Source organism: Lindgomyces ingoldianus, assembly GCF_010093535.1.
Source record: "Lindgomyces ingoldianus strain ATCC 200398 unplaced genomic scaffold BDR25scaffold_2, whole genome shotgun sequence".
Lineage (NCBI taxonomy): Eukaryota > Fungi > Ascomycota > Dothideomycetes > Pleosporales > Lindgomycetaceae > Lindgomyces > Lindgomyces ingoldianus.
Window position 1 is genome coordinate 706302 of NW_022985163.1, and position 13833 is coordinate 720134.

Consider the following 13833-nt stretch of genomic DNA (forward strand, 5'->3'; position numbering starts at 1 on the left):
GTTATGGATGGAGCGAATCCTACGGGATCCAGCCTTAGAAAACGTATCTAATATTTTGTTGCAATCCTAACCTTCGGGACACTGGCCAATCTCTTTAGCAGTCAGATACTTGGTCAATGGAACGACGGTGCCTGTGCGTCTCTTTCCTTCCTCATCCATTAAAGAACCCAGCTAATTGTATGAAGTGTTCTGGTACGTCAGTGCCGTCATAGTAATAAGTATCACCATTCTCGCAACCGCTGATAAAAACTCCGCTAACCACGTCTTCACTAACTTCGCGAACGAGACGGGATGGTCCGATGGAGTCGTTTGGATCCCCAGACTGCTACAATCGACACTCCCTTATTAGATATAATATCGTGATGCATATGACTAAGGAGATGCTTCGACTATCTGAAGAGGCTTCAAGGGTTATCATGTTTACGATCTGTGCAGGAGGTGTGATGTGAGTCTCTTTCCCCTGATATGCCTGACCTCGAGGACTAATGCGCTTCCTAGGGGCACAGCATTCATACTCGTAATGCTGTTTTCCTTGACGGATCTGGAGACTATGCTGAATATCTCAACCCATATGCGGATTACGGAGATAATATTTCAAGCAACGAATAACCGCGGGGCTACTGTGGTGTTGGCGGTACTGCTGGGAATGTGCTTTCTTGATGGAACAATAGGATGTATTACAAGTGTAAGTCGAAGGTTGTATGCTATAGCGAGAGACAAGAGGATAGTGTTTCCCAGTTTGTAAGTTCACTCGCAAATCCCCAGAACCATCTTAAACAGAACTTTCCAGTGATAATTGGCATATTCTAGTTTCAGATGCTTTAGAAAAGGTCATGATGTTCCCTTCGCAGCAATCATGCTGTGCTTCTTCTTCAACCTCTGCTTTGGCCTACTCTATCTCGGTTCGTCCACTTACCCTCCAGTTTCAGGGTGGCAATTAATTTCGTGCATAGGACCCAGCGTAGCCTTCCCCGCCTACCCCTCAACGTCTCGTACACTGTCTCCATCACCATACGAGGCCGCGACATCCTCGCCCAACCAAACCCTTTCTACACCCTTTAAACTGGGCCGATGGGGAGCACTGTAGTTGGATTGTGGTTATTTTCGTAACTATTACGTCTGTGCTTTCATGCTGTCCGCTGGGGCTCCTGACATCGACGTCGACGATGAATTATGTGTCTACAGTCTTGAGCATATTTTTCGTGCTGATGGTGGTTTATTGGTGGATTTTCGGGAGATGTTTTGGGGGGTAGGTGAGTTTTCTTGATGATGAATTCACTGCCTTGGTGGATAGGTGCTGATTTGGGGATATAAAATTTGGAGCTTATCATGGAGATTATAGTGTTAGCGAAAAGCATAAGGATTCCTCGTCGTAAGTTAAAAGGAAGGCAGGTAGGTATTGCAAGGCAGTCATCAATACCAAGCGCACTCCGGCTCGGGCCGAATACTTTCAAGAGTCAAATCCATCCTGGCTTCAACAGGCAACCGACCCTACCATGTTTTAGCGCGTAATGCACGGCCTCGCGTAATGCACGATTTTAGCAATCCGCGCCTTTTACTTTTAAAGCTCTAGAGACTTACACAAATTATAAATTATATAAATTTTTTATTATAATACTAATTAAATGCTATAGATTCTATTCTTAGCAATAATTTATATATAATACCTTATAAGGAGGTTAATTTACCTGCTATGTTAAGTTCTGCCTAATGCTAGCTCTCTTTTTTTATTTAATGCTGCATTATTATTAAAATCCTCTAGTGTACTAGCAATAGGCGTAGGAGCTTTCTGCTTGCCTTTTATTACCTACTAGAGGTTATTTTTAAGCTGTTAATTAACCTGCTAGGTAAGCTCTACCTTCTTTTATTAAGCTACTTTTATTTTAAGCTCCTACAGGTAAGCTTTCTTTGCTATTACTACTTTATACTTTTTTTTTTTAACTATGTGCGCTTTTTTAGCTTTTTTTACTTTTTTACACTTTACCTTTTTTTATTTTTAAAGCTGTAGAGCTTCTTTTTTAGCATCTTTTTATGCCTAATAATTATATGCTTTTTAGACTTTATTTAGGGACTAGAAGGTTACACTACTATAATATTTTAAAGGTGCTTTTAGTAGAAAAGGCTTACTACGCTAGCAGCGCTTCTTCTTATTAATTAGCGCATTTTTAACCTGCTTAAGCTTACGCTAGAGAAAAATGTAATATACTAAGAATAACTAAACAGTCTTCTTAAGCTCTTATATATTTTTTTTTATAAAAATTACTAATAACCTTGTCTAAAAGGCCTTTAACTCTTTTTTAATTCTTTACACTAAGCGCTAAGCTAGTGCTTTTACTAAAGAATAGTTGCTTTTTTTACTTATAGCAAAATTAATTTAAAACTACTTATAGCTTAAATAGTAATAAACTAGTTACTTTAAAAGCACTAAGAATAGTTTTATGCTTAAAAAATGTTTTTTAGGCTTTATTAAACATGCTATAAAAGTTTTTTTTTTTAATTAATAATAGTTCTTAGCATCTATTTATAAAGCTAGCTAGCTTAGCTAAGTAGGCTAATAAAAAAAGTTTAAACATGCAGACATTAAGAGGCTGTAGTGTATAGGTTACATGTAGTAGGTATACAGCTAGAAGGATTTTATTGTTGTTGTAGTACTTAATAAACTTTATTAAAACATGCAATCTATAGCTATCTAGAAATAAAAGTTAGTACACTTATTACGCCTTTACTTTAGTCTTGTAATTAAACACATGTTTAAGCTATACTAGGCCTAGTTTATTATTTATCTAACTTATAAGTAATAAAGTAAAGAAAGTTTAATACTTAAAAAAGTTAAAATCTTATAGCTAAAAGTCTTATATATAGTTAAAAACAGCTTAGTAGATTAGCGTAGGCGTAAAAGAGCTACTATTAGTGCAGATGTAAGCTATTATTATAATCTACTTATAATTACTATTCTGTATAAGCTGCTACTTAATACCTTGCTTATACTACTATCTAGAGAAGATTTACTTTATTTTTAACAGTACTCTAATTAGAAAGCCCTTTTTATTTATATTATAAGTATGCTGTAGTTTTATGCTATATTACTTAATTTTTTTGTGTATAAGCTTAAAATATAGTAAGTACTTAAATGCTAAGTTAGCTTTGTTATACACAGCGTCTATGCTAGATGTCTATTAAGATAATAAGTTAATAAAGTGCCTTTTAATAAATTAATTAACTTAGCTTTTACTAGCTTACTTACTACTTATTTTTATTATAAAATTTTAAATTATCTATTTTAAAGAAGATAGACCTTTTATGTAAAGCTTATTAATATACTCTACTAGCTCTTTCTTCTACACTAGGCTAAGTAGTTGCTAATTTTTAAGTTTCTTTGCACACAGGCAGGTAACACGTTAGTGACGCCTTAAGAGCGTAGATTAATTAACGCTATACTGCCTAGCTACTACAGCATAATTTAGTAATTCTTTAGGTTTTAGTAATTTTAGCGACTCTAAAGCGGCCTTAATACTGCCCATATTGGTTGAGAGAGAGGTGGTTGAAGTTTTGACAGCTTCGCGCAGAACCGTGCATTACGCGAGGCCGTGCATTACACGCTAAAACACAGTATACCTAGCCAAGTCCCTCCGGCACACCGTAAAAACCTGAATGAAATCCCAGAACGCATGCACATATCTTCTGTGCTTTCTTGGTGTATCCTAGCTCAAAACGTTGTCTAAGACCTTTGAGTGGTGATATTGTCATAATTGCCAAAATGTTGCACGCGGGACAATCCCTTGGCTGAAGCCCTATGACGTATGCGAGTGTGGGTTCCCTGCAACACATCGTCACCAGCCACAATGTTGTTGTGGATGAGATCATCACTGCTCTATTTAATCTAAGCTAGATCTAGTGTTTGGGAAAGTTAACTGATCCCATTTGATTTATCGACCGAAGTTCTTTAGTATGTCTATCTGTCTTCGTTGTACTTCTTTTGTGGTAGAGGTTAGGTGTTAGCCATTGATCTGACTTGTATCACAGATACCCATCTATCCATCTTTTTGAAGACTCTCATCTATCTATCTCGACTTGGGAGATTAGATACCCATTTGTGCAATATGGCCGAACCAAATAAGAACCAAAAGACGTACAAGCAAGCAGTGGGCGAGTACTACAACAAGCAATACGAGTCGTGGGTGCCGTGGGTCGAGGACCAGTATCTTAGGTGGTTCACCAAGGACAACAAAACCTCGTATGCTACGAAACGTACGCTTCTCCCCACCACCCTCTCTTCTTCTATCCCTTCTGCTCTGGCTAGTTTGGCTGCTAACACGCCCCAGAACAACTCGACAAAACCAAAATTACCGGGATTGAGCAAGTCGACAGTCTCCAAGACGGCGTGAACAACCTCGTCAGTGGCCAAGTTGGCAAAGGAGGACTTGCGCAACCCATCGGTGATCTCGCCTCTAAGGAAGGCATAAACCGTGCTGAGAGGGGTGGGAAGGACGAGCAGGGTAGACCGATTGAGAGTCAAGGGCCGCTTGGAGGATATGGACAGAGTGCTGCGGATGGGGTGAAGAGTACCGGTGGCGGTGTTGCTCAGGGGGTTACGGGAGGGGTGAAGTCGGCGGGAGGGTTCGTCGGGGGCCTGTGGGGGAAGAAGGGTGAAGAGCCGAAGAAGTGAGGGGTGGGCATGGAACGTGGGAGCGAAGTTGGGAAGGGAGTTAGATTTGGGTATGGTATGGTAATCGTCGGAAGGGCTTGGATATATCCTGCAGCTTATATTGGATCAGTTTTTAGGTCTGTTTTAGGGTGGTCGGTTGGTGCTATTATTTGAGTACTCAGTATTTGGTTTCGATGCACTCAATACCCGTTTTCGCCATTTCAGTTTCCACAACGCTGGATTTAGATGCCAGTGTTGCGAGCATGGTATAACACTGTTGTACTGGAGCAAATACTTTGTTCTCGAGAACGTACCGCTTCAAACCCTGGATGTCGGGCATTTACCAACATTATTCACGCCTCCTCAGAGCATCCGACTATGTCTCCACCCTCATCCCTTCAATTTATGTCTTTCCGCTCAGCTTACGAGACAATATCCAAAGCATCCACGGCACTGGAGCTCATCCTCCACTTCTGGATTACCCTTTTCGATCAGCTATAATCTGATTGGCTGAATCCTGAGCTCGGATATAAGCAGCTCGGATGGCGCACCACCGACAACAACTCCCGCCCACCTTCGACCTCTCCACAGCTCCGCGGCGCTGCCCCGCGTGTGCTCCTGGGTAGATGCAGCCTTGCTTACGATCAGCCCATCGAGGTCGCTCGAGCATCGAAACTGCATTGCTTAATTGCTGCTTTTCTGTGCTGCGGAAGCACTCCGCATTTGCTTACTGTACTCACGTCTCCTTCGACTTAACATATAAACTAGGCGCTGGACTCTGAAGCAGCACATCGCAAATCATTTAATTGAATAGCACCTATCATGGCCTCAAGCGGCACAGCAACGCACAAGTTCAACCCTCACTTTACCCAGACGGTTATCAATGCCACGGGTCCCAATGTCTCCCCGCGACTCCGCAAAATCACAACCAGCTTCATCCAGCACCTGCATGACTTTGCGCGGGAGAATGAAATCACCGTAGATGAATGGATGGCTGGCCTTGAGCTTGTAAGCCCTATCCCCTGGCCTTCTCCAGAATGCCAATTAATATTTCATAGATGAACGAAGCAGGACGCATGTCCAACGATCGCCGCAATGAAGGCCAACTCCTCTGCGACATCTTCGGGCTGGAATCGCTCGTCGACGAAATCACATACAAACTTGCGTCAGACGCGAAGGATGAGCCTACCGCAACCGCCATCCTGGGTCCGTTTTGGCGGAAAGACGCGCCCATGAAGAAAATGGGAGACACGATTGTCTCGGGTATTGAATCTACGGACCGGACGTGGATGCACGGAATTGTCACCGACTTCACAACTGGCAAGCCAGTTGAAGGTGCAGTGCTAGATGTCTGGCATACAGCGCCGAATGGGCTCTACGAGCAGCAGGACCCGAATCAACCGGATATGAATTTGCGGGGGAGGTTTACGACCGGGAAGGATGGGAAGTATAATTTCTACTGTTTGAGGCCGGTTCCGTATCCCATTCCATTTGATGGGCCAGCGGGTAGGGTAATCCAGGCGTTGGGTAGGCATCCATATCGGCCGGCGCACATACACTTTATTGTGAGTACTCCCCTTCCTCCCCTCCTCTCTGCCATCCGGTCACTAATTAGTTGCTGTAGCTCACGGCACCGGGCTACAAACCCATAGTAACCCAGATCTTCGACCGCAACAGCAAGTACATCGATGACGACGCTGTGTTCGCGGTTAAAGATTCCCTCATTGTGGACTTCAAGCCGTATCAAGCGGATCCGAAAGCGGATTTCGAACTACCGTATGACTTTAGGATGGCAACTTTTGAGGATGCGAAGAAGCATTCAATTGTGGGCTCGAATGAAGATGGTGCCTAGGAGATGGTGCCTAGGAGCTGGTGCTAAGTATGGGTAAGGCTGCTTTCCGGAATACTTATAAGGTAGTTGTAAAAGCAATGAAGGAAGGCTGTAAGGCAGACTTCATTAGAGAGATACTGCCTGATCTCGCTAGCGATCCAATGAGATAATTGAACAATATGGTGTGTTTTATAGCAGAACCGGTCAAGTGACTGAACCCATCTCTCAAGGCTACAATATTTGCTTTCCGTCAAGGGGCAGATGCTGGAGCCTTCCAGCAATTTTTCTTTGTCCGTGCCCCAGGCTCACAAGAATATATAAGGATGCGGAGAACTTCAACCTCCTCTCTTGGTTTCAAAGCAATATTCATCCAAAACATTCGCGACCTTAGAGTCAAGTACACAAACCGTAAATAAACAGTCACTTTATCGTGATAGGTAATGGTTTATGTTGGTTTCCTGTCATCAGACACTATTTATTGACCATTCTCACGCTAGCCTAACCTTCGAACGTCTACTATTCCACCCTCTATTACAATGAATCAACCCACATTCCCACTAAACAATCCTCATTGTCGCCACTGCGAGTCCAATGCAGGAACAGTCCGATACATAGTTCGACCTACCAATCAAAACGGTAATGGCGGCAGGCCATATTACGCCTGTTCTAATTGCGACCAATCTAACCCCGAAGGCGGTTGGATAACCTGGGACGATAATCACGGAATTAATGCTACAAATCCGTTTTGTGACTGCGGAGTTGTGAGCCGACTAGATCAGGCTGGCGCAAATAGCACGAGGCTTGGAGCTGGAAATGTCTTTTACACTTGTGCGACAGGGGCTTGCAATTTCTACCAGTAGGTTTGAAGATGAACTGGCAGCCGTGTTGTTTTTTATCCGTGGCTGTTTAGGAGAAGATATGTTTGAATCTAGTAGGATTCCGGTGGGTTAGTTGGTCGAAGTTGGTCAAGCTGCAATGCTGAGACTTTGAATGAGGAATTTGGAGGGATGATGAAGGGTTTGTTGCGATCTACTCTGGTTTTCCTCAGTTTCTGGGAGGAATTCAGGCTTTGCTGGCTATGATCAAAATTTAGTTAAACCTGTCTCTGCTCTTTGCGATGTGTGACCGATCACGTGGTAGATGTTCGGAAAAGGATCCGTGCTCGAAGGGGCGGGGAAGTAGGCCTTGCATATGGGTTTTCCGGAATGGGGACTGGGTGTCTGCAAATTTGAGTAAGATGAAATTAGAACGATTCTTCCAATTCCAATGTCTCTTGAAGGGGGTAATCGATAAGTCACTTGCTGGGAGTTTGGCGTGCAGGATTGTATCGCTCAGTCTACTATCATGAGGTTCCGTGCCAAAACTAGAAGGTTGAAACCCTAATTCACATTTCGCTTATCTCGGAACGAACCTGCCAATCAACTGGCAAATTTTGTTTCTCGAAGATGAAACCAGCGCTTAACGTTGAGCGCGAGTATCCGCAGGAACTATAGGTCCCCGCATCTTCAACGATCGTCGCCAACCGTGTGCAGCCGATACATGACGAACTTTGCCGAGGGATGCTGCAGTTCTGACTACATGTCATTTCGTGAACCACAGGAACGCGCCCTACCAATATGCGGATCTTTAAATTGCAGATATAACCTCTCAACAAGGAAGAAAAAACTATCTTTGTTTCTTCAGTTGAACTTTGATCAAGATCAATCATACGAAGTTCAAGTGAGGGCATTGTGTTGAGTACAGCATCAGCACTGCACTCCTCGAGCGAGCAAGAACCGGTGTTTCCGAATTTAGAAGGTACTTATGTGTACCATATTCATGCAGACTACAACCACTTCACTCTGCTACAAACAACAACCGTCCCCCAAACTCGTCTCAACACCAATTACTATATCAGGCAAAGCCTCTTGGTTCGACTAGGGTTTGCACACCAAAGACTATCTGTCCATCATGGCAAAGATCACGCTTGGGAGATACATGTGGGAAAGGTAGATTTAGAATCCTCTTCACTGCCTCCTGCTTATCTAGTTGATCTGACCTTTCTTCCAGGATACATCAGGTTGGCGTCGATACGATTTTCGTATGTGAACACGCCCTCACACTTTCCCCGCACGTCGAGCCGCAACAATGCTGACGCCGCTCCTTAGGGTGTTCCTGGAGACTTCAACTTGCAATTCCTGGATTCAATATTTGAAGTCGAAGGTCTCAAATGGGGTCAGTACCTCCGATCGATCCTCAGAAACATGCTCGATAGTACTTGTAGCGAAGGAGCTGACGCGTCGAAGTTGGGAACCAGAATGAGTTGAACGCCGCATACGCTGCAGATGGCTATTCCAGGATTAAGGGGGTACCTGGTGTCTGTAAGTAATTCGTGTTCTTGTCTCATGGTGAAGGCACAAGCTAATGTAAGGATGCTTTTAGTCGTGACAACTCACGGTGTCGGTAAATATCTCCATCAGTTTGAAAGTAGATCATACGAGTGCTTACAAAGACCCTTCAGGAGAACTGAGCGCCCTGAATGGCGTCGCCGGCGGTATGTCGGAAAGGGTGAAGATGATTCATGTTGTTGGGCAAACGACAAGAGCTATGCAGAACAACCATATGATGATCCATCATTCGATTGGCAATAAACCTGATCACCAACAATACAATAACGCATCGAGAGGACTCAGATTTGCCGCAGCGGAGTTGTGGAATATCGAGACTGCTCCTGCGGAGATTGATGTATATTTTCTCTCCCCTTATTCGCTTACCACGTCAAGCTAAGAATTTTCAGCGAGTGATACGGGAATGTTTTATTCAATCCGGACCGGTATACATCTTCCTTCCGCTAGATCTCTCTACCGAGGAAGTTTCTGTAGACTTGCTACAAACGCCAATTAACATCAAAGCCAATGTCGACACCACGGCACAAGAAGCTGCGGTCAAGGCCATCAAAGACGCTCTAGAGTTTTCAAAGAACCCCTCGATATTGATCGACGCACTAGCTCATCGATTCAATGCAGTGCCAGAGACACGTGAGCTAGTCTCGAAACTTCATGTCCCTTTCTATTCTGCAAACATGGGAAAGGGACTGGTTGATGAGACCGATGAGATGTACGTTGGGGTTTACAATGGTGAGATTAGTGCGCCTGGGGTAGCAGAGGCTTTTAAAAGCAGTGATTTAGTGGTAGTGTTGGGGTACTTGCCTGCTGATACAAATTCGGGTGGGTTTTCTAGAGAGTTGAAGAAGGAGAGGACGATTGAGATTAATCCGTTCGACGTCGTCGTAAGTTTTCCGGCCCTCTTTTGACTGACCATGTTTCAAGTATGCGTGATTAACTAGTGTTTAGGTCAAAGGCCAAACCTTCTCCAACACACACATCAAGCCCCTTCTCGCCTCCTTAATCTCAAATCTGCCTTCTACCCCCTTCCACAACCTCTCCCTGCCGAAGCTCCCACCACCCCGCAATCCTATTGACATCGCCGCAAAACATATCACACAATCTTGGCTGTGGCCCCGGATATCCCAATTCCTGCGTCCAGGTGACATCCTCATTGGCGAAACCGGTACGACCGTCTTTGGCCTCTGTGATATTCGCTTTCCCCGCAACATTTGCTTCCAAGCTCAGATCTACTACGGCAGCATCGGTTACGCTACTGCCGCAACATTAGGCGCCGAAATCGCTCGCGTCGAGCTCGAATCCGGAAAGCACGCTTTGCTCAACGGCTCAGCGGGGACAAACGGGATCGTGTCGGAAGGCAGCTCAGGACGAACGATCCTCATCACAGGCGACGGCAGCATGGCCATGACAATCCAAGAAATCGGAACCATGATTAAAGCAGGCATCAACCCCCTCATCATCGTCATCAACAACGCCGGCTATACAGTCGAGCGCATGATATGGGGTGCACAACAACCCTACAACGACATTGTACCTACCACATACTCCCACCTGCTCCCACTCTTCAAACATCCGCGTCCGGAGAAGAGCTTTCATCTTGCGAAAACGAAGGTTGAGTTAGATGCAGTGCTAGAGAAGGGAGAGTTGAAGAGTCCACGGGATTTACAGTTGGTGGAGATTGTAGTGGATAAGATGGATACGGCGTGGAGGCTCGGAAGTCAGTTGGCGTGGCGTGGGGAGAAGAGTAGAGAGTATTTGACGAATGAGGGGTTTGTGGATACGTATGGTGGGTGGGGGTTAGATGGGGGTAGTAACGGGACGGTGAAGTGGAGTTAGGGTGGTTGGGTGGGAAGGAATGGGAGACTAGGGATTTCATCTGAAATTGTTGGACGAGCTGAAAAGCAGGAAAGGTAAATCGTGTGAGTCTGAAGCCGAGGCCGGTCACCCTGTGGCGCTCCACTCAACTGAATTCATATCACAGCACTTCATTTATCATCTCACTGTTAAATTCTTCAATTCAGATCCAAATACTAGCACTACCATTACCCAGAACCTTTGCAGTTTCTAAATATTTAGAACCCTTATTTATGTACGCTAACGTCTTCCAGATAACACAGAATATCAGCCGAACCTATTTTGGATTCCTTGAAACCCATCGAGAATGCCCATATATTTTCGAGACCCTCTGCGATTTGCTCCACGTCTTGTTTGATTTCCACTACAACGTACTAAATAAAGCAAAGGATGACTCTGCAGCCAGTCCTCTGACCAAAAGAGGTGTGCGGGCATTTCTTCGAAGTTTTATCTTAATTCCTCTAGCATTGTTGGTGGTCTTTTCCTGCAGCCATGGAAGATATTCACCTGATTTTTATTCTCGAGTCCTCGAGCGGTGATGGGAGATTATTCTCGGCAGCTACGGACGCTCTTCTCTATGTTTTCGCTCGCGGGTCTTCGCCTAGTAATGATTATCTTTTCCGAGAGTCATGGAAGATCTTCTCTATAGTCGTAATGTCGAGTCCTTTGCGCATAGCTGATGTAAGCAACTACAATTGTACAGTTCCTGCCTTACGTTGTTAAGCAACTGTACAAGTACTGCTTTAAGAAAGAGAAAACAGGTCTTTACTTGCCTATCTCTTGTTTACCCTTTTTTAATTGTTTGTAAACTGTTCTGCCTAGAGGCCCCTCTTAAGACGAGAGAAGACCGTAACCTTCTAAGTTCTGCTGGCCTAAGGTTGTACGAAACAGTAAATCTCCTGTAAAAGTGGTTCTACTGTTACCTTCTGTCTGATCAATACTATCATAAAGGTCAAGGACAGACGTACCTCCCTAAACTCAAAGAGCCCCCTCTATAGCACCTTACCCATGAGAGATATTATAGGAGTTGAAAGCTGTACGCTTTTAGACACTCTAATCGCATCTTCTTATGCAAAACGTCCGCTTCACGCTTCCTGAGATCGGGTATCCTACGTTATCGTCATCAATCCAAGAGCTACGTGAGGCTTCTTGCTTCCTCAAATTGAAGAACCTCCGCCACATTCACCCAGTGTTCCCTAAAAACCTTCACTCTGGGTGACGAGTCTTGGAGGCGATTCCCTTTCACCAGCGCGAAAGTTTTCACACAATGTAAAACCGTGGGACGAGGATATGCTACTCACCTATAAGGTTACGCCGTCCGCCCCACGCCTTCTCTTCTCTTTTCACCACTGACGCGGCTTGACTTGGTACCGTAGCAAAAGGGAAACCCGCTAAATTTGGCATATCAAATTCAATTCTTTCTTCATTACCGTCACGCGAGACGGACCTTTCTGCAGCGTTAACTATGCGCCCCACGAGCTTGCCGACGCCAACCATGGACGACCCACCGTCTTCACCATCAGTGAAGTGCGATATGGGCATGCCCACAGGCAATACAGACCTCTCCCTATCTCCGGTGAACATGGACGATGCCTCGCCATCCTCGCCATCAGCAGTGTCCACTTTGCATCTATCCACAGCTTCGACGCTGGTCCTCCCGAGTTTACCGCCGACCGACGCTGTAGAGTATCACAATCGCTGTCGGCCGTTCGCCCAAACCAACCGGTTCATTCTCCAAAAAGGTGACAAGACGTTTATGATGTCCGATCGTGGGGCTCGGGGCGGCTACGTGCCAATGTCTCCGACCGACCGACCGCTTTACCATCGCCGGTACACTATCGACGTGAACACCTGTGGTTGGTCAAAACAATTTTCTCGTCTTCGTTTTGAGTGGGCAGCTCTACTAGAGGATGACTGTTCAATGCCATCAGTGCCAGCGGTGGAGTTCGTTCTGTTTCCGGGGAAATGGGTTGAATTGGAGCCTCCCGCCTTTCGGGAGCCCATCCTCAGTCTTCCCAATCCGTGCCGCTTCCAAGAACTCGCTCAAGCCAACTTCAGTCCTCCGATAGACGAAGAGATATATCTCCAACTGGATGAATCGTCGCTGCAGAACGACGAATTTCATATGATCGTTGATCTGCAAAGCTGCAGTTGGTTCCGCGACAATATACTCAACGTCGCTCTTGAGATGTTGTCTAACCAATTCTCCTGTAAGGCCCGAAGGATTGAGATCGCTAACTCGATGGTCTCGCAAATTCTGTTCAGGGTGGGCTACGGTGGAGATGTGGACAACAACAACTTCGTCCATTACGCAGAGGAAAAGCGGCGATTTGAGGACAAAGACTGGATCTTCTTCCCCATCAATGACGGTTTCGCATCGGATGATTCAACACAGGTCTGCGGCTCGCACTGGTCCCTCGTTGCTATCAACCGTCCGGACGGTCTGGCTCACTACATCGATTCAATGTCCAACGAGGGCAACAATAAGCAAGCCCTGATTGGCGCATGTGTTGCTGAAGGCCTTGGAAACATCCTCGAAGAGCGTTACGCTTTGTACATTGAAGAGTACGCCCCCGACCAGTATGCCGACAACCAGTGCAAGAGCGATTTAGGCCCGTGTGGACCCTTTGTTGTCGTCATGATCTTCAAGTACCTTAACCTAATCACGGAGCATCAGGATGAGGGAACAGAGGAATATATAGACCTCAGTATCCCAGAAAGCTTTGTATCTGAGGCATGGCTCTTTAATTCCCAAAGGGTCCGACTACACATTCGAGAGATGATTGCGGAAGAGCAATGCCGGCAGGAAACTCGGCGAACAGCCGCCGAGCATGACTTGGTTGCTCTAGAGGAGTAGCAAGCTGTTGTAGCCGGTTGCCAGAAGGCGCTGTAAGGCATATTATTGATGTTGTCGTCTGCTTTTGGGGTAGTTACCTCTCCGTATTGTCATATGATCCTGCTGTGAGTTGCTCTTTCCTAGGTAGCATAGAATCTGCTTCATTGGGAAGGAGACACAAAGGTGGAAAAATGCATGAGCGAATTGAACAAAATTGTTAAAAACATTTAGAGGAAGGTGAAGTGAAGTTACTCTTTCCGGCTAAATCTCCAACAAAGCGAGT

General features: G+C 45.1%; 6 protein-coding genes across 6 annotated transcripts; all 6 read left to right on the plus strand.

The window, feature by feature from the left end:
- The first annotated feature begins 54 nt into the window (after window positions 1-54).
- On the plus strand, window positions 55-1302 carry BDR25DRAFT_370795 (uncharacterized protein). The gene is made up of 4 exons (XM_033697166.1): window positions 55-133; window positions 186-445; window positions 499-741; window positions 811-1302. The coding sequence occupies exons 2-4, from the start codon at window positions 300-302 to the stop codon at window positions 1085-1087; spliced, it is 666 nt and encodes a 221-aa protein (XP_033553800.1). The 5' UTR covers window positions 55-133; window positions 186-299; the 3' UTR covers window positions 1088-1302.
- Window positions 1303-3901: 2599 nt separating this feature from the next.
- BDR25DRAFT_276573 (uncharacterized protein) lies at window positions 3902-4666 on the plus strand (the record flags this gene model as incomplete). The annotated part of the gene is made up of 3 exons (XM_033687557.1): window positions 3902-3946; window positions 4024-4248; window positions 4323-4666. Exons 2-3 carry the CDS (start codon window positions 4101-4103, stop codon window positions 4664-4666), a joined length of 492 nt encoding a protein of 163 aa, XP_033553801.1. The 5' UTR covers window positions 3902-3946; window positions 4024-4100.
- Window positions 4667-5263: 597 nt separating this feature from the next.
- On the plus strand, window positions 5264-6642 carry BDR25DRAFT_251431 (aromatic compound dioxygenase). Its single transcript, XM_033686123.1, has 3 exons — window positions 5264-5653; window positions 5704-6210; window positions 6270-6642. Exons 1-3 carry the CDS (start codon window positions 5468-5470, stop codon window positions 6495-6497), a joined length of 921 nt encoding a protein of 306 aa, XP_033553802.1. The 5' UTR covers window positions 5264-5467; the 3' UTR covers window positions 6498-6642.
- A 197-nt stretch (window positions 6643-6839) lies between these two features.
- Window positions 6840-7752, plus strand: BDR25DRAFT_251433 (uncharacterized protein). Its single transcript, XM_033686124.1, has 2 exons — window positions 6840-6913; window positions 6974-7752. Exon 2 carries the CDS (start codon window positions 7013-7015, stop codon window positions 7334-7336), a length of 324 nt encoding a protein of 107 aa, XP_033553803.1. The 5' UTR covers window positions 6840-6913; window positions 6974-7012; the 3' UTR covers window positions 7337-7752.
- A 348-nt stretch (window positions 7753-8100) lies between these two features.
- Window positions 8101-10906, plus strand: BDR25DRAFT_330903 (pyruvate decarboxylase). The gene is made up of 8 exons (XM_033692574.1): window positions 8101-8464; window positions 8526-8556; window positions 8624-8690; window positions 8762-8836; window positions 8898-8918; window positions 8977-9200; window positions 9253-9744; window positions 9809-10906. Exons 1-8 carry the CDS (start codon window positions 8427-8429, stop codon window positions 10694-10696), a joined length of 1836 nt encoding a protein of 611 aa, XP_033553804.1. The 5' UTR covers window positions 8101-8426; the 3' UTR covers window positions 10697-10906.
- Window positions 10907-12179: 1273 nt separating this feature from the next.
- On the plus strand, window positions 12180-13571 carry BDR25DRAFT_370801 (cysteine proteinase; the record flags this gene model as incomplete). The annotated part of the gene is made up of 1 exon (XM_033697167.1): window positions 12180-13571. One exon carries the CDS (start codon window positions 12180-12182, stop codon window positions 13569-13571), a length of 1392 nt encoding a protein of 463 aa, XP_033553805.1.
- Window positions 13572-13833: the final 262 nt, after the last annotated feature.